Source organism: Sinocyclocheilus grahami, unplaced genomic scaffold, assembly GCF_001515645.1.
Source record: "Sinocyclocheilus grahami isolate Dianchi unplaced genomic scaffold, SAMN03320097.WGS_v1.1 scaffold166.1, whole genome shotgun sequence".
NCBI lineage: Eukaryota > Metazoa > Chordata > Actinopteri > Cypriniformes > Cyprinidae > Sinocyclocheilus > Sinocyclocheilus grahami.
The window spans coordinates 951932-976219 of NW_015505345.1; the positions used below are offsets into that span (position 1 = coordinate 951932).

The 24288-nt window shown below is 36.4% G+C and overlaps 3 protein-coding genes across 8 annotated transcripts in view; 2 read left to right on the top strand and 1 right to left on the bottom strand.

Annotated features, from left to right (window-relative positions):
- LOC107593165 (serine/threonine-protein kinase 25-like) overlaps window positions 1-1001 on the bottom strand; it is a 16411-nt gene extending 15410 nt beyond the window's left edge. For 2 of the 4 annotated variants that reach the window (XM_016282774.1, XM_016282769.1), the window contains exon 1: window positions 892-1001. In XM_016282774.1, the coding sequence (XP_016138260.1) occupies window positions 892-933 (42 nt within the window). In that variant the 5' untranslated portion in view covers window positions 934-1001. The remainder of the gene's footprint in view (window positions 1-891) is intronic. The other 2 variants (XM_016282773.1, XM_016282776.1) reach the window with 2 other exon arrangements.
- Window positions 1-9633, top strand: part of LOC107593166 (BCL2 family apoptosis regulator BOK) — a 10508-nt gene extending 875 nt beyond the window's left edge. For both annotated transcript variants that reach the window (XM_016282780.1, XM_016282779.1), the window contains exons 3-5: window positions 1676-1804; window positions 4563-4726; window positions 9402-9633. In XM_016282780.1, coding sequence (XP_016138266.1) covers window positions 1676-1804; window positions 4563-4726; window positions 9402-9527 — 419 coding nt within the window. In that variant the 3' untranslated portion in view covers window positions 9528-9633. The remainder of the gene's footprint in view (window positions 1-1675; window positions 1805-4562; window positions 4727-9401) is intronic.
- Window positions 9634-12392: 2759 nt separating this feature from the next.
- Window positions 12393-24288, top strand: LOC107593167 (cysteine protease ATG4B-like). Of its 2 annotated transcripts, none has more exons than XM_016282783.1 (13): window positions 12393-12469; window positions 13554-13655; window positions 13736-13807; window positions 13922-14020; window positions 14095-14196; window positions 14303-14375; window positions 14562-14641; window positions 18193-18392; window positions 18557-18635; window positions 22668-22813; window positions 23295-23351; window positions 23437-23527; window positions 23628-24288. In XM_016282783.1, exons 1-13 carry the CDS (start codon window positions 12460-12462, stop codon window positions 23699-23701), a joined length of 1185 nt encoding a protein of 394 aa, XP_016138269.1. In that variant the 5' UTR covers window positions 12393-12459; the 3' UTR covers window positions 23702-24288. The 2 variants fall into 2 exon arrangements, with proteins under 2 accessions (XP_016138269.1, XP_016138267.1); XM_016282781.1 differs by lacking the exon at window positions 12393-12469 and adding an exon at window positions 12480-12626.

Consider the following 24288-nt stretch of genomic DNA (forward strand, 5'->3'; position numbering starts at 1 on the left):
GTTTGGGGATTTTTATATTTATATATATATATATATATATATATATATATATATATATATATATATATATATTAGTAGCAAGAAAGTACAAGATCAGACACGTATACTTATCTACAGTAGCCTATGTCTGAATTGTGGTTATATTATGGATCTATTTTAAGACCAAGCTAAACCTTCATTCTTTCTTGAGCTGTGCTTGTCTGGTTCATACCAAAATAAATGGAAAAAAACGAGGTATTCATGAATGTTCTGTGAACTTTCAGAAATGAAAATAAACACGTTTCGTAGCTTCCTCAAAGCCAAACCATACGGTTGCGTAATATTTTACAACACTCTTGCAAGGTTCGTCTGTGTCTCACCCACTGTAAAGTACTTTGCCTTTTGTACCATGTTGAGCTATCTTCCACATTCCTTTTTTTCTACCTTTCATGCCTTTGGACATTCTGAGCCCTTTCACGAGATTGGATGCAATGACTATTGATGCCATTTAAACTCCCATCATCTGTTGATCAGACACACTACAAGTTGCCTAAACGTATACCAAGTGACTGTCATCTGAGTGACTCTCATTTGTAAGAACCTGTTTTCTCCTTAAAGGGAAAAGCACATCAATTTTATTTTGAGACGGCTGTGTAACTGGGGGGAGCTGCTTTTTGTGGACAAAGCATGCAGACATGCAGATCATTATCACAAGAATGATTGAGAGTTTCCCACCCACATTTAACCTGTATTGTCCTGAAAGACATGTAGCTACTCCTTGCATAGACACCTCACCCACCTGAATCACTGACATAAAATGGATGGTCGGTGAGACATAGATGAAAACATAGCTGAAGACTTATTTAAAGGAGTAGTTCAACCAAAAATTCAAATTTAGGGATATTCACTCACCCTCAGGCCATCCAAGTTGTAGATTAGTTTGTTTCTGTTCATTGGAACAGATTTTTATTATATTACATCACTTGGGTTAAAATTAAGATGCATTAATGATGGATTTGTTTCTTAAAAACTAGCAGCCTTTTGCTTCAAAAGATGTTAATTGATGGTCGTGTGGATTACTTTTGGATTGTGATGTTTTTATCAGCTGTTTGTACTCTCATTCTGACGGCACCCATTCACTGTAGAGTATCCATTGGTGAGCAAGTAATGTAATTTTCTGCAAATCTTCATTTTGGGTGAACTATTTCTTTAACAGACAGTTTCATCATCAGGACGTTGCAATATACAGTGGGGCAAAAAAGTATTTAGTCAGCCACCAATTGTGCAAGTTCTCCCACTTAAAAAGATGAGAGAGGCCTGTAATTTTCATCATAGGTATACCTCAACTATGAGAGAAAAAAGGAGAAAAAAAAATCCAGAAAATCACATTGTAGGATTTTTAAAGAATTTATTTGCAAATTATGGTGGAAAATAAGTATTTGGTCAATAACAAAATTTCATCTCAACAGCAATATAATTGGCTTCTCATATGAAAGAATGATGAAAAGATACAAACAATGCTATTAATAGCAGGTTTTAAGGTTAGATTACAGTAATTATGCACTGTCATTGTGTCAAGCTTCCCTGAATTAGTGGTTTTATTCAATACGACTCTTGACAGGTTCTTTCTATTATGAGAAAACCGATCGTTTGAGCCAAGGGAAAATAAAAACTGATTTATCTCTCTGTCTCCTAGGTGATGAGCTGGAGTACCTGCGACCCAATGTGTACCGCAACGTAGCAAGACAGCTCAACATCACAATTGCATCTGAGAGTATAGTCTCTGATGCCTTTTTGGCCGTTGCTGCAGAAATCTTCTCTACAGGTTAGTCAATGCTTTGTCTTAAAATACATTTAGTACAGAAAACTCTTTAGGTAAACTGGTCGGTGCATCTGGTTTCAGAGATGTTGTCCACATTTCCGTAAAGGCATAGTACACCAAAAAATGAACATTCTCTCATGGTGTTCCATACCTGTGAGAGCACAAAAGAAGATATTTTGACAAATGTTGGTAACCAAACAGTATTGGTTGTCATTGACTTCCAATGAATGGAAAAGAAACTGAAACATTTGCTAAAATATCTTCTTTGTTCCATAGAATAAAGTTATACAGGTTTGAGGTTTGGAATAATGAGAGATTGAGTTAATAATTTTTTGGCTGAACTATCCCTTTTAGTGGCTTGTACACTTCTTTGAGAGAGGATAAAAATGAATCCATTCTGACACTTATATATTCACACAGAGAAACGGTGCTGCGCTTGACTAGAGAACTCTCAGCACCATAAAATATGGATTTTCCTTGAAAGTAAACAGTGTCTGGGCACCATGGAAGTTTTCATTCCCTTTGCTGCATACTGTACATCACTTATATTTAGTACAAGCCCTTGGGAATCAGCTTAGTTCATATAACTTCAACCCTTATTTGACCTCCCAGATTTAGAGTTTAGTAAAATGTGGTCTGTTTTTCAACCTGAGCAGCTCTTTAGATGTGCTGTAACATGTTCACCTCATGTGTCCAGGAAAATATTCTTTGTTTTTTTAAAGTAATAAAGCATAATTGCTCATGTCAGTCAAAGCAGGACAACAAAGATTCCTCTCTGGACCCGGTGACACCCTTGTACCTCCTGTCTGTACACATACCTGTCCTGAAGCAGTGCAACTGGTCACTGGTGTTCACTTAATTGATTTTATGTTATTCATTTATTTTTTTTTACCCTCTGAGTGAGTATTTTTCATGTGACTCTGCACTTTTTCATATGGCTGTGCAACTATATAGAAATGAAGATTTATTTTGATGTTTTCACACTATGCGTTATACGTATATTGTAATACATATTTTAAAATTATATATAAAATATATTTAAAAATATATGTACGTTCACTTTTGCTTTTTTAATTCGTTGATCATTTCTGTTCCGTTTTACTATTTCTAAGATCATTTAAAATAAATAATGGTGCAATTTTATGCATAAAAAGATGTTATGCATAGCATTTTGAAAAGAAATCAAAATGATTCCATGTTTTACTTTGTGGCTTAGGAATGTAAGCTTTAGAAATTGTGTTTTTCTAATGCATTGGTTTACTAAAACTTAATCTACTTAAATTGTATAGCTGATTCTGTCAAGAGGAAGCATTTTACCGGATCTTTTATACTCAAGTAAATCAAAACCATTAAAGCAATTTACAAAATTAGGCCTACATTTAGTCTCTGAACTAGAATGGAAAAATCCAATGGGAAAATGCTGACTTTGAGGTGTGTGAGTAGATTTATCAGCTGTTGGATCTTTCTATTATTTATTTATTTTTATATTTTTTAAAAGCTTTTTTTAAATGTCACATGTTAGACTCTTCAAGACTTGCAAACTTTCCTTACAGATTTCTTAATTCAATTTGTTTTCTATTTAACATTAAATCTAACCGTCACAACAGAGATGCAAGATCCTAACTGCATGCAGGAAAATCCAGACTTTTTGTGTTTTTGTTTTTTTGGCAATGACAGTGCTTCTGCATAGACAGATGGTTCTATTATTGCACAAAAGGAAGGTAATAGACCAGTATGTTGAGTGTCAATGTGCATCTACATTTATTTAATACATGTCTTCATTTGATTTGAAACCGTTTGCTGTAAACTGTAAAATATTCCCTCTAAATTGTATAACTTGACGTTCCGTTCTTACAAGAGACAGAGGGAGGGAATGTTTCTTTTTATCTTGAACTTCAAACCAGCTTTTATCTCTCATATGCCTCAATATGGTTTCCTTTTGCCTTTGTGTTTCCTGTCTTTGCTAGTCTCAGATTAGGTTCCTGGGTTGATGTGTTTATGTCTGGCTATTTGATGTTCCCAGATGGGGGTTTGCAGCTTTATCACATTTTGTTTCATCCCAGGCTGAAAAGTTTAAAGGTTAGAGTAGTGTATCTAGGAGTCCATTGATCACATTAGCTCTAATAAATCATAATGCCCACTTGTTAAACGAAACATGCTAGTACTTTAGCCTTTTCATTAAATTCAGACCCATGACCCTAATGCATTTATGATGGAGGGAAAGCAAAGCATTTGTACCTTTTCAACTGCTATTGAAGTCATTACGCTGTTAAATGCACTGAACATGTTATAGCCACATTGAATCACATATACTGTACATTGAGATTGTCGTCACAAGTCAAACGTGAATTTGTTCTGCTAAAAAAAATAAAATGTTGCTTGTGTCTTTCTGGCTGACACACCAGCTGATGGCCTGCCTGGCAGTTATATAACAATAATAACATTCTGTAAGAAATAGGGAGGGATTATCAGGAATTTTCATGACTCATCTGGTTATGATTTTCATACACACTTCCACCAGTACACACACATATTGTACAGTGTATATACTGTCAGTGGAAATAAATGATTTGATTAAGCTTGAAATGCATTAGTTGGAACACTTTACCTCTTTGCCTGTGTCAAACAAAACGGGCAACACGAGAGATTTAACAGCACATGATCTTGCAATGCAGCATTTTAAATGCGTTCTGAATAAATGTCCGTGGACAAGGACAGACAGTCAGTCGGATTATATCTCGGATTATATGTCTCTCTACAGGTGTAACATGGGGGAAGATTGTGTCTCTGTATGCTGTGGCCGGAGCTCTAGCTGTGGACTGTGTTCGGCATGGGCATCCAGCGATGGTGCACACCATTGTCGACTGCATGGGCGAGTTTGTTCGCAAAAGCCTTGTGTCATGGTTAAAGAGGAGAGGAGGCTGGGTAAGCAATAAATCCATTAATCAGTACAATTCATTAACAAAAAAGTCTGCTTTTATCATGCTTCTGGCCCAAACATAATACTTGATTCTGATTGGTCAGTTATAGCAATTAGCAGTCGATTTCCTAATATTCGCCAATGTCCGTGTGGCTTATGTTTAGCAGACCGCTCGTTCGTGTAACAAAAACTGTCGCTGCTTTCTTGTTTTTCGTATCATGCTGTGGACTTGCTCTCTCTTACAAACACACATGGTGCAATATTGCATCTCAGGTATTGAATGGATTGAAACTGACTAAAGAGGACTTCAGCTGTAGTGTTACTGTAATATTGTTGCAGTGTTTTTTTTTTTGTGGAATATTGTTTTTTAAATAGATGCAACACCTTATTTTTCACTGGTGGGAAAAAAATTGGAAATTATTATATATATATATTTTTTTAAATGTACTTTGTCAAATCATCATATAAAAATGATTTCTGAAGGATCATGTGACACTGAAGACTGGAGTCATGGCTGGTGAAATTTTTAAAGGGGTCATATGATGCTGCTAAAAAGAACATTATTTGGTGTAATGAAATGTGTTTATGTGGTTTAAGGTTCAAAAAACACATTATTTTCCACATACTGTACATTATTGTTTCTCCTCTATGCCCCGCCTTTCTGAAACGCGTCGATTTTTACAAAGCTCATCGGTCTGAAAAGCGAGGTGTGCTCTGATTGGCCAGCTATCCAGTGCGTTTGTGATTGGCCGAATACCTTAAGCGTGTGACGGAAATGTTACACCCCTACCATACTGCGATGCCCTGTCAGGCCGGGTCACACACCTCGGGCTTGAGTGAGCGGAGGCCGGCGGGCTGAGTGAGCGACGAACGGTGGGCTTGAGAATGGCGTGGCCGGCGGATTCGACGAAGGAGCGGGCTTGCGGCAACCACATGTGACGATCCCGGGCTGGACTCCGCTTCGTCCACGGTGAAAGCCGATCCGGCGATCCACAGCGTGAAGTTGATGTATTTCCTCAGCGACCAGCACGGATCAGCTCTAGGCATGACGAAGCGGATATCATCCTCTTTTGGAAGACCAAACAAAGTAGTTTCACTTTCACAGCGAAACACAGCATCTCCATGGCATGGCGGCGGCAACAACAATACTACAGCGAGAATAAAAGTTACGCCGCCTTGCTTTGCGTGAACATTTGGGCGGCGTTATGCAAATCTTCCCACATGTGGGGGCGTGTTAGAATGAGCCATTTTAGGTAGGAGTGGCTGACTCTTAACTTTTATAAAGAATATGTCTTTGGATTTGAGACTTTAGTCTTTGCAACTTTACAGATCTTCTTTATGCACCAAGAGCTTGTAACACTCCAAAGAGAAAGGAAAAATTAAAATTGCATCATATGAAAGAAATTTAAGAAATTTCTTTCTTTTTTTGTGTCCATAAAGTGGTCACCAAAACTGGTTGCAATACCTTCTTTTGTGTTCAGCGGAAGACAGATTGTCATACAGGTTTGGAACAACACTAGGCTGACTAAATGATGACAGAATCTGCATTTTTGGGTGACACCTTTTTTTTTTTTTTTTTTTTTTTTGTTTAACTGAAAGTACCATTGTGCTGTGTGTTTATAGATCTGAGCTAAGGCTCAGAAAGAACCCAGACTTCTTCCTTTCCAGTCTTTGTCCAGTATTTAGACAGAACGTGCAGTGTTCATGCAGCTTATGGGTGGGAATCTGATCAATCTCTCTGAAAGACAGCACAGTTCAGCGATCCTGTTGAATGAGGAGCTGTGCTGGTACTGTATGTGTGGCTGTTTTGGCAGGGCATGTCTGCAGTGTCTGTGCTCATTAGACTGTCTCTGTTCAGGCAGATTCAACATGGCACTGTGCCAGAGTCATCACAAGCTGCCTGCATTTACAGTGGGCCCATATGCAACAACTTTCCAACTTTCTACACCTGCTTTTGTGACTTTGTAGGTTATAACCTTTTTCAATCAATCAATAGTTTTGGCGCATATGAAAACATTTCTGGGGTAAATAAATTAATTTATCATATTAAAATGCCATATAATAACTTAGAAGTTTGGAATACTGGAATAAGACTTTTTTAAAGATGTCTGTTATTCTTACCAAGGCTGCAGTTATTTGATTAAAATTACAGTAATATTGTGAAACATTATTACAATTTAAATAATGGTTTTCTATTTTAATATGTTTTAAAATGTAATTTATTCCTGTGACGGCAAGGCTTAATTTTCAGCAGCCATTACTCCAGTCTTCAATGTCACATGATCCTTCAGAAATCATTCGAATATGATGATTTGGTGCTAAATTGTTTAAAATTGTTATTGGTTCTCAATGATTAAAAATGGTTCTTATTATCAATATTGAAACCGGTTTTTGCCGCTTTCTTTTTTTACTTAACTGCATTACCATTCAAAAGTTTCACAGTTTTCACAAAAATATTAAGCAGCAAAACAATTTTCAACATTGATAACAATAAGAAATGTTTCTTGAGCACCAAATCATTTTATAGAGAATTATTTCTGAAGGATCATGTGACACAAAAATACAGGTTTGCTATCACAGGAATTAATTACATTTTAGAATGTAATGTATTACAATAGAAAGTAGTTGTTTATGTAATAAACTCTTATTAATGTAATACAATTTCACAATATTATTGTTGTGTTTTTATGGTATTCTCTTTATTTTTAGACTTCTTTAAAAAAAATCTTAATTATTTCAAACTTGTAAAAAAAATCTTAATGTGAGTAATGATGTTGAAAAATTTGTAATATAAGAAATTATTCTTAGGAGTAGTTAGAACACTGTTATCTAGGTATGATTATCTAGGTCAACAAGTTTGATGTTCTGTCACTTATTTAGAAGAGTGAACACAAAGAACACATTCAGAACATATAAAGGATCAAATTTCAAATTATTGGTGGAGGCACAGCATGAAAAAAGGGTTAATGGGTTAATTGGGTAAGTGAAAGTCGTAATGGTTGCTTCAGGCGAAATCATTCTCAACATTTTTCAAGGTGTTTTCCTTTTGGGAGTGTCCTGATTTTGCAACTGTGGTTTTGGGCACACCCACAGACTGAACTCAACCTGAAAACAAGGACTTTATCATCAGGAGCACTAAACGAAAGTCTGTATAGTATAAAGCAGAGACTGGTAGATGGTATTTTCCATGTTGTTGATGTGAGTATGTGGGTAGTCGTGTCTACGTGCCATTCTGCGTGTTTTGCTCTGTGGGATTGCCCTGGGAGCTGAATGAAGGGCCTATTCACACACACACAGATACACAAAAACACCACGGAGTCAAATTTATTTTTAATTGCAATTCCTAATTAAGGGATGTCCCCATCTCTCATTGCCTTCAGTAAAGTTGCCCCTTGATTTGAATTTCTTTTTCACATCTTAAATTATAGCCAGGCTTTAAAAATTATCATCGTTGTGCAATTAGCTTCTGTTTGGCCTTTTTTTTTTATTGATACTTTAACAAAGATGCAAAAAATTTATCAAAAGTGACGGTAAAGGCATGTAAAATGTCACAAAAATGTATTTCAAATAAATGTTTCTTCTGAACTTAAAAAAAAAAAATTGTTTTCTCAAAATTATTAGGCAGCAAAACAATTTTTGTCTATTCATAATCAAAAGAAATGTCTCTTGAGCATCAAATCAGCATATTTTTGAGTGATTATATAACACTGACAAATGGAATAAAGGCTGCTGAAAAAAATCTGCGTTTCTATCTCAGAATGGCATTTAAATTGAAAACAGTTACTTTAAATTGTAATATTTCACAATATTTCTGTTTCTACTGTATTTGTGATCAAATAAATGCAGCCTTGGTAAGCATAATATTATATTATCTCTTTTGTGTGGGTAAATTTGCTTCTTAAATTTTTTAAAAGTTTGTCAAATCCAAACAAACTGAACTTGAATCATCTTAATGTGTATTCAGCTAATTTGGAACTTTAATAACATTTCTGTCATGACAACTCTCAGAGGGATTGGCATGGTAATGTACATGATAATGTTAATGTATTTGGTCTTGACGGAATAGATCTGCTACGCTGCTGCGGCATCCACAACATGCTGCTGTGAGCATGGAAGAAATACTGCTGCTGCACTTATAGCACATATGAATAACCCCCATATAGCATACATGAATCACCTCGTAGCAGATCTATACAGGTGGAGCTGGGGAAGGTGGAGAGTTTCGGTGCGCTGCAAAATTGCTACAGCAAACAAAAACCAGGTATTGAATACCTGGCTGAATATGAATATTAATCAGTAATCTCATTGGCTACCTATACAGGAGAGAACCAATCAGCTGCCATATGACAATGATGTCGCCAGGTCAGATTGAGCTATCGGACTGCGCCATCTAGAGTTTCATGCCAGAACTTTGTATTTGGCCAACCTGGTAATGCTGCATGCTGAAATGTATAATGTTTAGACTACTGAATGTTGGCTTTGGCCTAAAAGGCATATACTTCAGTGCAAACTGCAGTTCCTTTTCCTTTTGTTGATGCCAGATGAACTCAGAAAAAAAACGTAAAACAAATTGAAATGCCAAACTCCATATCTGAATGTTGCATTTTTAATAGTTTTTTTTTTCAGCACTATTGAGTATGTTGATTATGATATTTAAATATTTTCTTTGTTCTCTTACAGGCGGACATCACAAAGTGTGTAGTCAATACAGATCCCAGTTTCCGTTCTCATTGGCTGGTGGCAGCTGCCTGTGCCTGCGGTCACTACCTCAAGGCCGTGGTCTTCTACCTGCTGAGAGAAAAATAAAGAGCAGCACACACAAGTGACGGACAGCTGGACTCTTCCAAAACTGGCAGAAGGGGTTTCTAGTCACTGCTTAAGCCTTTCACTGCTCTTGATGTGTTTACACTTGCACAAAGTTTGCACTTTTCCTTTAAAGGATATTCTTGCGCTCCAAGATGCACCGTTATCTTTAAGGCTTTAAGTGTTTAACCTGGCCTCTTGCACTCTAGGCATTTTTTGCTGTTACCGATTTTATTGAACCTAATGTTGATATGCAAAATACCATGGCCGATGGGACACAGCTGAGAGGAAGCTGTCGTGACCTTTGTATTTGCGTGTGAAATACAATGTTCATGTACTTGGACCAGTGCTGTCTAGACCAACGTTGTCTAATCAGAAAGTTTCTCTGATTATTATTAAATTTTTCCCTGTCTCAAGTGGTTTTGATGATCTCAAAATGCAGATATCCACAATGCAGTATGAAAAATGACCAGGAGTTCATGGGAAAACAGATCTATGTGAAATGGAGATCAATATCAGGATTATATTATTGTATTTCCCAAGGAAAAACTCCAAACTACTGTATGCAAATGACTGTGGGAGAGTGAAAAGAAATTAGATTTTGGTTGACTAATAATGAAAAATAGATATGAACATTTGAAAATATGGCATTTCAGTTCATGCCATATTTCATGTCGGAACCTGTCAATTAGTTTTTCATAGTGTGGTCTCTCTCTTCTTTGTCCCCCCCTGTGTAATATTTTACCCAAATCTTATATTTGGCGTTGTTGGTGCCACCTTGAACAACTGTAAGATATCATGGAGCCATCAGTATAATAACTTAAAACTTGGTGTTTTATAATTTTGTTTCATTCTTTTGTTCTCTTGTATAGTTCAGTTTATAAAAAATTATGTTGAAAACTACACATTGTTGTGTATGCTACACTGAATGTATGCAAAATAAAAATATACTTTTTGGGGGTTTTTTCCCCCCAAAAATGTATTTACTCTGCTTTACTCCGGGTTGAAAAAACCATTAACGTAATAAAGCCTTCAGGCTGATAACTCTACACAACATTAGTGTAATTGGTGGAAAGCGAGTGGGAGGATGCAGTTTAGATCAGATAGCATAGTTAGAGATATTGTTACCATGGTGATCACTCTTAACATGTGGTTTCATTTACCCTGAACCAGGCAAAGAAACTCGGACTTTGAGAACAACAGAAATGAGTGGCTTATTGAGTAGGCCTATAAACAAAGCATAGTAATGCAAATGAGTGGTTTTTTACATACAACCATAGCTATTGGCAGACATGAAAGAGTATAATATTCTGTGTTCATTAAGATAAATGTTAGAGCAAATATTTCGGAATATGATCCAGCATATTTTCTGAATGGCTAAGTAACTCAACCTGACTATCCATTTATAATTCAACTTTCTGCGTTATTTCCAATTTGCGATAAGTCATTGACACCTAGTGGTTTTAAATGGAACTACAGGTGCCTATTGTTTTAAACTGTAGTCATCTCAAGACAAAGCGCAAAGACAAGTGTTGTGATGAGGATGGAATTTAAAATTAAGCGATTGATTCTCCATTACGTGATAGGTTTTCATTAGACTGAATTTGTAATGCATTTAATCCACCTTTTTAATTATAAATGTTTATCATTGCGATCTGTTACTGTCTATATATATATATATACAGTGGGGCACAAAAGTATTTAGTCAGCCACCAATTGTGCGAGTTCTCCCACTTAAAAAGATGAGAGAGGCCTGTAATTTTCATCATAGGTATACCTCAACTATGAGAGACAAACCCCCCCCCACTGTATACATACAGTGGTGTATGTATGTATACATACATACACCACTGTATGCATGTATGTATACATGCATACAGTGGTGTGAAAAAGTGTTGGCCCCCTTCCTGTTTTTTAAATTTTTTTGCATATGTCACGCTTAAAAGATTCAGATCATCAAACAAATTTTAATATTACACAAAGATAACGCAAGTAAATACAACATGCAGTTTTTAAATTATTATTTATTTTATTAAGGGAAAAGCGGTCCAAACCTGCCTGGCCCTACGTGAAAAAGTAATTGCTCCCTACATCTAATAACTAGTTTGTTTTAATTTTCAAAGAACATACAATTCAATGAGCCATAAAATATTTTAAGATATTTACAGAAAAACCTAAAGGAGGGCGTAATTGACTTCAGCTTTATATTACTTCAGCTAAACTTCCCAAGAAGAATTACCCTTAATGTGTTATTAATTATATTGAAGCCAGTATTACAGTCCAAAAAGAGGATCACATATTCGTCTATTTTAATTACTTAGTAGAATGTATCAAAAATCGATACCTGCTTCCAAAAGTCATTAGAATATCAGTTACAGAATACATGTGTGAGAGTTTCAGATTGAGAATTACCAAAAGATCTTTGAGGTGAGAGATGTCTTCTTTAAACTTATTTGGCAATAAAATCAGTTTGAAAAAAATTGTTACTTGCTGACCATATTTTATCAATAGAAGGTATAGGAAAAAATTTTTTTCCCCATTGCACAAGTGCTTTTGAATAACAATGTATAATGTTTATGAGCTTTAATAAAAAAAAAATGAACACACACACGCGGGATGACGTCCGCGTCCAGTCACATAATTTCTGCTGCACTTGCTGTCAGATATTGAGTGAAATAATCAAAGACAAACAAGGTGGAATCCGTTCAATTTCGGTCAATGAAAGGATCAATAAAAATTTACAGCCACTTCCCAGACAACAACATATCCCGCCTTTGGAGAAAATCTATTGGCCAAAAAAACACCAAATTAATTTAATTGCTCTGATTGGTTATCACAGTAATGACGCATGATGACCAATGAGGAAGTGCTTTCCTATTGGTCAGGGCAGTATGAGGAACACTCAACAAACAAGATAGGCTGAATCACTGTCGGGATGGATGCAGGTAAGAAAATCGCAGGAAAACAATTCCTTTTACATTTTGGTCATCTGTCCGGATGTCATGAAATTGTTAAAAAGCAAAATTCTTCTATCGTCAACCAAGTACGCGCCTGTTATCGGAGAGGCTGCTTCTACGGTTTGGGAATTTGTCGTTAAATATGGTACATAGACGTCCCAACTGCTTCCAACTGGACAGTGAAACAGAGCAGTCTGCTGTCAGATGAGGGATGGACACAGTATTGTCTTCTAGATGTCATTGCACCAAAATGCTACTGGCTTCCGTCAAAACTGTTAGGCTGTATTTGGCTGTGTTTCAGTCTAGTCAGCTGTCTACCCTTGAGCATTGTGGACATCAGGAGTATGATACCGTTCAGCTGTAAACGCTTTAGGGAGCGTCCATGTCGTTTGTTATCAATTTCTGCGTACTCTAAGAATCTGTTTGTCAATAACTTTTACACAGTGTCATGTCTTTAACCCTTTGGTGCATGACATCCATTAGAATGAACAATTTTGTAGCCGTATTAAAAAGAGTGAAACTTATATAAGTTGGGACAACGTGAAGTTACACATACACAGCGGTATAAACGCAGTAAAATTGGTAGTAAAAAAAATCAGGTACCACTTTAAAATAAAGTTGAATTTGTTAATGGATTAGGTGTGAACAATAAATTATAAATTACTATTAATCTAGGTTAAGGTTAATTTATAAATAGAGTTTTAGTAATTATTCATTCATATTTGTTCACAATAAAGGATTACCTTATAAATCTTGAAATATTTACATAAGTAAATAAGTAACATAAATTAGCTTAGATAAATGAATGCTTTGTGTTGTATGTCTTTAATTGCATTGGACAGATGTGCATCTCTCTCAAAATGCATTGTTGGAAAAAAAATATTGGAATGATTAAGTAAAAAAAAAAAAAGATAATGACAGATAGATGGCTAAGCCTACTAAAAAACAAACAAACTGAAAAGATGTTCAAAACAATATCTTTTTTTCACTCGTATCAAAAGCTCTTTTTAATGTTTCTGATGGTCTGTAAGGTATTGAACTTCCAGTTGGTCTTTGGCTTTTCTTTCAACAGCTACTCTCACATACGACTCATTGCGCTATGGAGAGATCGAAGATTTCCCAGAGACCTCTGAGCCTGTCTGGATTTTGGGAAAGCAGTTCAGCGCTCTAACAGGTAAGGAAATTGATTGGAGACATCGAAGGTCTTGTGCTGTCGTGTTTGTCTCTTGTTTCATGAAGTTCTTTGTGCCCCAGAGAAGGATGAGATTCTGGCAGACGTCACCTCACGTTTGTGGTTCACGTACAGAAAGAACTTCCAGCCAATTGGTGAGAGTCAGAGTCCTCAATCTTGATCTCACTGTCCAAGGACTGCATTTAATTATTCATCTGGATAGTCTGTTTAGATTTACAGATGGTTTGTTAATGGATGTGATGTTACAGGTGGCACTGGGCCCACTTCAGACACCGGCTGGGGCTGCATGCTTCGATGTGGACAGATGATTCTTGGGCAGGCCTTGATCTGCAGCCACTTAGGTAGAGGTAAGACAAACCTGTGTTACGAGGTTGGTGATTATGGTGTCTGCTGTTGTCTGAGATGGTTGTATTTTTATTAGACTGGACATGGAGTCCAGGTCAGCGGCAGAGAGCAGAATATATCAGCATTCTCAATGCCTTCATTGACAAGAAGGACAACTATTATTCCATCCATCAAATAGGTACTACTCCTCATCTACCTGCTGCCTGCATATTATAGAAATAGTGTTAAAGTTACTCTTTTGATGGGTAAGTTACTGCATTGACATTGCTTGTTGTTTTCCTCAGCTCAAATGGGTGTTGGTGAGGGCAAGTCTATAGGCCAGTGGTATGGTCCAAATACAGTGGCACAGGTACTCAAGTAAGTTGGCCAAGTCAAATTAAATACTTATTATTATTTTAAAAAAATCACCATTATCCTTTGCTTTTTGTGATTATTAGTACATAATATAACCGGAATATATTATTAAAGCTCAGTAAACCTCAAATAAACTACTTTTGCTGTACTGTCTTTGCATAAAATCAACTACACTTTGTGCCCACTTAGGAAACTGGCAGTTTTTGACTCCAGGAGCCGACTGGCAGTTCATGTAGCTATGGACAATACTGTGGTCATAGAGGAAATCAGTGAGTTTTCTTTCATAGTGCCTCTTTAGTAGGCTTAGATGGAATCTGCAGACATTTGCGTTTGCTTTTTCGACACCAATTTAGAGGGGAATTTGTTAGAGCCTGAGCGATATATCGTTTAGCCGATATTATCGGCCGATATGAGCCTGCCGCCGATATATCGGTATCGGTGGATAGGCCGCCTATATGAAAATTGTTTTTTTTTACAGAACACATAACGCAGATTAAATGCTTCTGAATGGTGTAATTACTTAGTTTGTCCAGCAGAGCGCGCTCCATTGCTTGCTACTGGCGACCCAGGTCAGTGTAGTGTAGAGATGCGCGGATGAGCTCAAACTTCACCTGAGACCGCTGCTTCAAATTATCCGCCTGTCACCTATCCGCACCTATATTTGATCATCACATTTCAATGATTCTAATTCTTAGTTTTGCATGATGATATGATGAATGGATGGCTCATTTTTAACAGCAGATTTAGTGACGTTAGAGACTAGAGCTGATCTGCGCACCACGGCACGTGTCTGCGGAGCATTGAAGGAATAGTTCACCCAAAAATGAAAATTCTGTCATAATTTACTCACCCTCATGTCGTTCCAAACCTGTATGAGTTGCTTTCTTACGTTGAACATCAAATAAGAAATTTTGAAGATTGCTGGTAATCAAACCGTTGGTGGTTGCCATTGACTTCCATAGTAGGAGAAAAAATGCTATGGAAGTCAATGGCAACCACCAACTGTTTGATTACCAGCAATCTTCAAAATGTCTTCTTTTGTGTTCAACATAAGAAAGCAACTCATACAGGTTTGGAACGACGTGAGGGTGAGTAAATTTAAATTTTTGGGTGAACTATCCCTTTAAAGTCTGTGTTACGGCTACCGAAGCTGATCGCGGCCATTCAGTCAATGCAGGTGTTCATACCGGCCACGCCGCGGCCCAGAACTCATGCTTATCACATCACATCGCGCGGCACGACAAAATACAAATAGAATTCTATTGTATTTTGTCGCGCCGCGCCACTCGCGTCCGGTGTAGAATAGAACCCATTATAATCAGTGATGTTGTCTACACTGGATGCAGTAAACTGATGTCTCGTTCTATTTATGACGTGCTGACACAAAGTTCAAAATGATTTTCAATGGTCGCTTTGTCGCGTCCTGTTGCGGCGCAGACACGGTGTCAGCATAGTTTGTCAGTACAGTCAGTAACGTAGCAGATTGAAAAGTTAGTATCTTTCTGCAGTCTAATAGACGGCAGTGCGGTGGTGGCTTGAGTCTGCTGAATGGTGATTTAATGCTACGTTGTCACCTAGTTGGAGAGACCAATGCTAAGTAAATAAACATCAATGCCCCCGTCTTTTACTCTCACAATGAGCTTATCAAGAAAATAACAATAACGCTTCCTGTAGTTCTTGACCAGGTTTGCACACACTGCAAAAGGGATTTTGGCCCACTCCTCCATACAGGTGTTCTCCAGATCTTTCAGGTTTTGGGGCAGTCGCTGGGCAACATGGAGTTTCAGCTCCGAATGTCTGTGAATATTAAACTGCAAAAAGACGATTTAAATACGAATGTCCTGCATGTTCATTTGATTACCAGAAAATACACAACACAGAGTTTGTGAAAAAAATATATTATTAATTATTATTATTTATTCATTTTAGATGTTTACATTTGGAAAAGCTGTGCTTCCTGCATAAACCTGCCCCTGTTGGTTTGGCAGTAGCTTGCTTGCCCTACACAGTTACCTTGTTTAATTTCTTAATTCAAGTTATATATATATTTTGTTCTATTTGTGTTATTTAAGGTATTTATAATAAGTGAAGGGAAGTTTACTGTTAAGTGCACTGATGTCAGACTCCTTTTGAATAATAAAGTTTGTTAAATTGTTAAATACCCTGCCTCCACTACATAGGCCTATGTTTGTCACATCATTATAAGTGTTTGATCACCATATTGGAGTTATCATTGCAAATAATGTGTTAATGTATATTTATTCTGTTCATGTAGACTATATACTGTATTCTATATACAGTACCAGTCAAACGTTTGGAGACACGAATGGGAAGTGAACTTTTTTTATACTGTACTATAATATAGCCTACACCTAAAGAATATCGGCCGATACATCGGTACCGGTCTTTTTTTTACTCCGCAATATCGGTATCGGCATCAGCCCCCAAAAAACCCATATCGGTCGGGCTCTAGAATTTGTGGAATTCTAGGAATGGATTTTAGCTGACTATATATTACTCTTAATAGTAGCCAAAATAGCATGATGAAATTAGCCAGTATATTTAAAAGTATAGTTCACTCAAAAAATTAATTCTGTCATTATTTACTCACCCTCATTTAGTTCCAAACCTGCCTTTCTTTGTATCGTGGAACATAAAAGAAAATATTTTGCTAAATGTTTTGTCTAAATTGTCCTTAAGATGGAAATTCAGCATTCCTCAAAATAGCATTTTTTTTTTATTGCAGAAGTGAAAAAGTTCATTTTAAAATGTTAATTAATCAGCAAGTATTTATCCCCTTTCTTTAGTACTTGGTTGAACCACATTCAGAGATATTACAGCTCTCAGCCTTAGGTAGTTTTTTAAGTTTGCACAATGTGATGGACCATGATTAGCACATTCCTCCTTGCAAAACCACTAAAAGTGAAGCAGTTCCTCCTTTCAGAGTTGTGCAATGTGATTGAGGTTAAGGCTCTGACTAAGCCACTCAAGGGCATCAATTTCTTCGTTTTAAGCCACTTCAGTGTTATTCTGGAAGTGTGTGTTGGGTTCTTGTCCTACTAAAATGTCCTCCGTTTATAGTTTTTGGCAAAAGGGAGTAGGTTTTCATCCAAAATCTCCAGGTGTTATGCAGCATTCATCAATGTTAAGGAGATTTCCAGTGCCTGCGGCTTAAAAGCACATCAAATTGCATAGTCGAGTTAGAGGTAAAAAATTTAAGTTTAATGATAGCACAAGGTCTTTTACGTCTTTGTAGCATCTTCTAATGACATTTTTATATATAAGCTTTATTTGTAACCCCTTCCAAAAATCCTTTTTATACAACAGCTCAAAGACCATTGGCCCATGGATATCATTATCAATGGCATCTACTTAAAGTGTTTTGTTTTTCAATAGGAACAAAACAATAATTTCTTAATAATTTTTAAACACTTTAATCTAACTGAAATCATGCCAGTTCGGTTTTTATATAGTCAGACGTAGATAATGTAATAGTAGCTCAGCTTGACATTGTGTGCTGTGCTTGTTTCAAAAGACAAAAGTGACGTACTAAGTGTATTTAATCTTTCAAATATTTGATTACACATTGTGTCATTGGTACTTGCACAGAGAGATGTTAACTTTAGCTCAACTATGCAAAACCTGCGGTAGCTCAATTATAGCTGCACATGTAAACATGCACTGGGCAAAAGTGTCGTAAGATATTATACATTTTGAGACCGTAAATTGTGAAAACTATTTACAGGCTGCATAGTTGTTGTTTTTTTCTTTGAAGGTTGTTAGAGTAAATGACTTAATGTTTTTTCTTGGCTGTTTGTAGAGAGGTTGTGTATGCCGTGGCTGGACTTTGACAGGGGTGCATGTGCGGCTTCTGAAGAGCCTCGGGAAATGAATGGTGATCTAGAAGGGGCTTGCGCTCTGGCAGAAGAGGAAACGGCTCTGTGGAAACCCCTTGTTCTGCTGATTCCTCTAAGACTGGGCCTCAGTGACATAAACGAAGCCTATTTTGAACCACTCAAGGTAAATCTATAACATTATCTGTCGTATGAATAGATAAAACACTCAACTGTTAAGATCAGACAGTAAGTCTGAGTAAGATACTAATTCTTCATCTATTATTGCTTTAATGATCACCTATTCAAGTTTGCTGACTGTTCTTCTTTATTCTTATGTCTTATCCACAGCAATGCTTCATGATGCCTCAGTCTTTAGGAGTAATAGGTGGGAAGCCGAACAGCGCTCACTACTTCATTGGCTTTGTAGGTAAGCAGAGTTTTTCAAGCTAAACCTATAAAAAGTCAGTTCCAATAGCAAAGTAAGTAAATAAGTAAACTCTTTGCATATCTTTGTTATTGGCATAACAAAATAATGCATGCCCAATCAATGTCTATGGTATTTTGTCGCAAATTTGTCTAGTTACATGGTAGAAGCTAGTTGAATTACATAGATGCCAACATTTACAGGTAGTGTGACATGCCCTTATTCTTAAAACCACAAATAAAAATATTGCATGATGAAAGACTGTGCATCTCAGACTACATTCATGGAACCATTGTTTGTCCAACACAATGTGTTTTGTGCACTGAATAATTTTTTAAATATACTATTATTGGGTCATTTCTCCAGCTTAAATTTTTGATAATTTTTTTTCTAACGTTTTTTTCTTAATAATAAACATATGGTGATGAAATCCAATATATTAAATGTCGTTAATGTTGAAACTAGAATGGTAGCTTGTTTCCCTCTATCAAAAAACTTACATAGAACAAATGTGCGCATGTAAACATTATTTATTCTTCAGACATTGCCTTTTAAATGTAATGAGTATCAGCTGTATACAAAGTGACTAACATTTGGTTTTCAAACACTGAAAATGGGCCAAATTCAACAAATTGGTCACTGAGTCACATTTGGCTCCCCATATCTCTGGTGTTGAACCATTTAGGGCCTTAAAAATTAAGGCTACAAAAGAAAAGTTTATTAAGAACCAGAATTTAAATTAATATTGAAATTTTTAATACTACTTCAGTTACAAGCATGCAAACTTTGGAAAAATAATATTTATGGTACTCGGACAGGTATGTTCTACGCAGTTGTTTTTATAGAGGAAAACAAGATACATTTCCAGTTTCAACATTATTTGTTCTTCAGACCTTCCTTTTTAAAAGAAAAAAAAGTATCTGCTGAATGCAAAGTGACCACTGAAAATGTGTAACGATTTACTCTTGGAGCCATGTTGAGATTGCAGTATCTCTGGAACTGAATAATATAGGGCCTTAAACATGAAGATGCAAAAAGGAAACTTTGTTAAGTCCCAATATCTAAAAGGGCATTAAGATATCTTTAATACTTTGAGTTATAGGCCTACAAACTTTGGAGGAAAAACTTGGAAAAGTGCTCTTTCCCCATTTTTTAATGGTCACCATTGGCACATAACGCAACAAAGATTGATAAAGTCAACATATTTTACTAACAGACCTACCAATCTCTGTGTAAAAATAACATTATGATGCTGCCATCTTTCTGAAGTCATTTTTAACCCCCTGTAATTTGGCTCTGAATCTCAGGTAAAAATTGCCATTTTGACCCCCCTCTACAAAATGGTGGATTACTCCGTAAATGTTCATCCATGACATTTAATATTTTGGCTTTCTTCACTATACATGCTTATCTTTCTTCAGAAAAAAATATGAGCAAAATCAAAAATTTGAACCGGAGACCTCTGGTTGAGTTGACACGGAATGACCCATTTATGTCTGAGTGCTAAAAATGCAATGAAATGGTCGTAAAGTTGAGGCACATTACCTTGCTCTTAGTAGTCATTTCATAAGATTCTATATATTTGAATCAGTTTCAGGGATATTTGGAAGAAGAGATTTTGTTCATTTTAACAGCTTCTGAAGGTACAAAGAAGTGTGGTTGCTCTCCTCACATTATATCAATAAACCAAGATTTGCCTCACCTGGATTAAGTATTACACTTTCTTTTTCTTTTTTATTGTTATAACATGTGAAGCATAGTCATAGATCAAGTAGTATCTTCTGCTAAGGGGCATGGGGGAATCACTGATAGTAAATCAAATGTCGAAACATTTAAGTAATGTTTAAGAAGTAATTAAAACTGGGTAATTCTAAACCTCAGGTAAATGGGATCCTGTGTAATCTTATTTTACGTTTCACTCTGTTCATACTTTACCCAGAGTTAACTATTAATCTTGGTTATTCGTAATCTGACATGTCACACTATATACAACCCCAATTCCAGAAAAGTTGGGACGTTTTGTAAAATGCTATAAAATCAAGAATCTGTGATTTGTTAATTCTCTTTAACTTTTATTTCATTACAAAGAAAACATTTCCAAAGTTTTCATTGACAAACATAAATGTATTTTGTATTTTGATGGCTGCAACACACTCGAAAAAAGTTGGGACAGAGGCAAAATAAAAGTGAAAAGGTTGTAGAATATCCACGTTAAACGGTTTTGAAACAGTTCAAAGTAAGCAGGTTAATTGGTAATATGTCAGGGAATCATGTTTGGGTATAAAAGGAGCATCTCAGTCGTTGCAAGCAAAGCTGGATTAAGGCCGTGTATACTGTAAGCATGTCAACTTATTTCGCAAGTATGGAGAACAGCGATAGATGGACAGACGCTGAAGTGCAGGCACTTGTAGCAAATGTAGCACTGCCAGTTGTCGTTGGAGATTCTAGTCCTCCTTTCCGTTCTTTCAATCGCTTTACGTATACAGTACGTCGACCCGCGAGACATAACAAAAACACAGCTTCGATCACAGCGTCCTCCATCGTCCTGTTGTTAATGTTGTTCTTCTTTGTTTCTGTTGTTGAACGCCGCGCACAAATGACGTCACTTCTTAGTACGTACTCTCGGTGCGAATGCAACCCTTTAAATGGTACTGGAAAATAGTTCGCGCAAAATCGTCCCAGTACTTTAGTACCATACGTTTAGTTCTGGAACTAAAGCGGTGCGAAAGGGCCTATTATTGTAAAAAGATTCAGGGAATCCAGAGAAATCACAGTACATGTAGGGCAAGGCAGGAAACTTGAATGTGCTTGACCTTTGAGCCCTCAGATGGCATTGCATAAGAAACCGTCATGCTGAGGTGTTAAATATAGGTGCATGGGCTCAGGAGTACTTTAGAAAACTGCTGTAATTTAGCACAGTCTGCTGCTGCATCAAGAAATGCAACTTGAATATCTGTTACTCTAGGAGAAAGCTACACATCAATTCTGTGCAGTGATGCTGCCGTGTTCTCTGGGCCAGAGCTCATCTCAGATAGTCAAAAAGACAGTGAAAATGTGTGCTGTGCTCAGATGAGTCCACATTTCAACTTGTTTCCGGGAAAAATGGATTATGGGCTTCCCATATCTCTGGAATCGAACAATATAGGGCCTTAAAAATGAAGATTACAAATTAAAAGGTTAAGAAAACAAATTTGTAATACTTCTTGAGTTACAGACATGCACACTTTGGAAAAATAATATTTATGGCACTCAGACATGTATGATCTAGTGTATGTGAATCTCTAGGATTAGCTGTTAATTTGGTACCAGATACTGAAAGCAAAGATTCACATACTTTTGCAATGCACAGATATGTAACATTGGATCATTTTTCTCAATCAATAAATAACAAAGAAAATATTTTTGTCTCATTTGTTTGATTTGGGTTCTCTTTTTCTAATTTCAGGACTTGTGCAGAAATCGGATCATGTTTTAGGTCATATGTATGCAGAAATATAGAAAATTGTAAAGGGTGCACTAACTTTCAAGCAGCACTGTATAATGCAACAAAGATTGCTAAAGTCAACAGATTTTACTAATAGACATACTGATCTCTGTGTAAAAATAACATTATGATGCTGCCATCTTTCTGAAGTCATTTTTAAATATAATGATGCTGCAATCTTTCTAAAGTAATTTTTACCATTGAATCTCGGGTGAAAATTGCCATTTTGACCACCGTCTACAAAATAGTGGATTACTCTGTAAATATTCATCCATGACATTTAATTTTTTGGCTTTCATCACTATAAATGTTTATCTTTCCTCAGAAAAAACATTGACAAAATCAAACATTTGAGCCGAGGACCACTGGTTGAGTTGACACGGAATGACCCTATTATTATTAAAGTAATACAAACACATCTTTGTTTATCTGAACCACTGCTGTTAGTTTATCTGTGATTTAGTACAGATTATATAAATATTAAATGCTGTATGGCAGTATATTGTGTTTCAAACAGCTTAATTATCTTTTCTTATTGATGTACCCTACAGGTCATGAGCTCATTTATCTAGACCCTCATACCACTCAGCTAGCTGTGGACCCAAATGAAGACAGTCAGTTCCCAGATGACTCCTACCACTGCCAGCACCCTCCCTGCCGAATGCACATCTGTGAGCTTGACCCCTCCATTGCTGCTGTAAGTAGAGCTTTATGTATAAGACACACATTATTCATTTCCGTATCATTTACATTCACCCAGTAGTGAATGAACCCTTTTAATCCCACATAACATTTAACATTGTGACAAAAATAAATTTTTTGGTTTGAATGGTCTTAAAAGATGTTGATGTATTATACACATAATTCCATTCGTTTGATCAAACGTGAAAAAAAATTCACATAAATTGTTCTCTTAAACAATTGTTATATTTATCAAAGAATCCGGTCCAATCCAAAATGTATCATGGTAGCCACAAAAATATTAAGCAGGACAGCTATGATAATAAGAAGATATGTTTCTTGAGTACTAAATCATCAATTGCCTAGTTTCCTTATCAAATGTGTACTCGCTTGTCTTGGAAAAATGTGGGATTGAATTGTTCAAGTTATTGTTAAAAACCGCAAAAAGTAATTTTCTGTGAGTAACAGTATCATCTATGCCAAATGTTGTCCATCAGGGCTTCTTCTGTCAAACAGAGGATGATTTTGATGACTGGTGTGCACAGATTCGTAAGGTACTTAAGCCATAAGTTAATTTTTCATTTTTAGTAGCTTCAGTTCGTGTTTGTACCTTTGGATCACTGTTTTTGCCTTATGCAGGTTGCAAACTGTAGAGGTCTTTCTATGTTTGAATTGGTAGACAGTCAGCCGTCTCATCTAATTACAGCAGATGTACTTAATCTCACTCCAGGTAATCTCTTATACTGTTTGTTCATAAATTCAGAATTGTATGAGTTTGCAGAGACTTACATGTATAATACACAACATTATATTTCATTTTTCCTTAACAGACTTTTCGGAGTCAGACCGGCTCGAACGCTTCTTTGATTCTGAGGATGAAGAATTTGAAATCCTGTCTTTGTGAAGAATGTTTGCATTTGCCAGACTTTCAAAATTCTGTGGTAGAGCCTCTTCAGAGGAACGAGAAGAATACCATTGACGTCCAAAGCCACTGTGTCATAGTCACCTGCATCAAACACACAGCTTTCTTCTTTAACAGCTATGCTGACTGCTCTGTGTCACCCTGAGTGAGCCGAGGTCAGGTGTCATGGTCACAGGCACTCAGGATCATCAGTATGTATGCATTTAGTCGCATTTATGTGTATCCATATTGAGTCTTAACACTATAGATTAATTTTTATGTGATATGGTGCCTTTTTACCCCCTTAACTTAAAAAACAGCTTTGCCATAACACATTTTATGGTTTTGGTCTGGAGACCTGCTAATCAGATTTGATTTAGCATTTACTCTCAACCAATGAAAGTCGGTGAAATTTTGGACCTGTACGAAATTGTAAATTACAACCAAGGAAGGTTGGGCATTTGCAGATTGGGTAGGATGGGCTTGTGTAATTATACAAGAATGATTTTGTCTTGGATGTTTCAAATCTCTGTACACAAGTTTATTTTATGAATATTTATTTAATCAAATCATTAAAAAATTAAAACTAA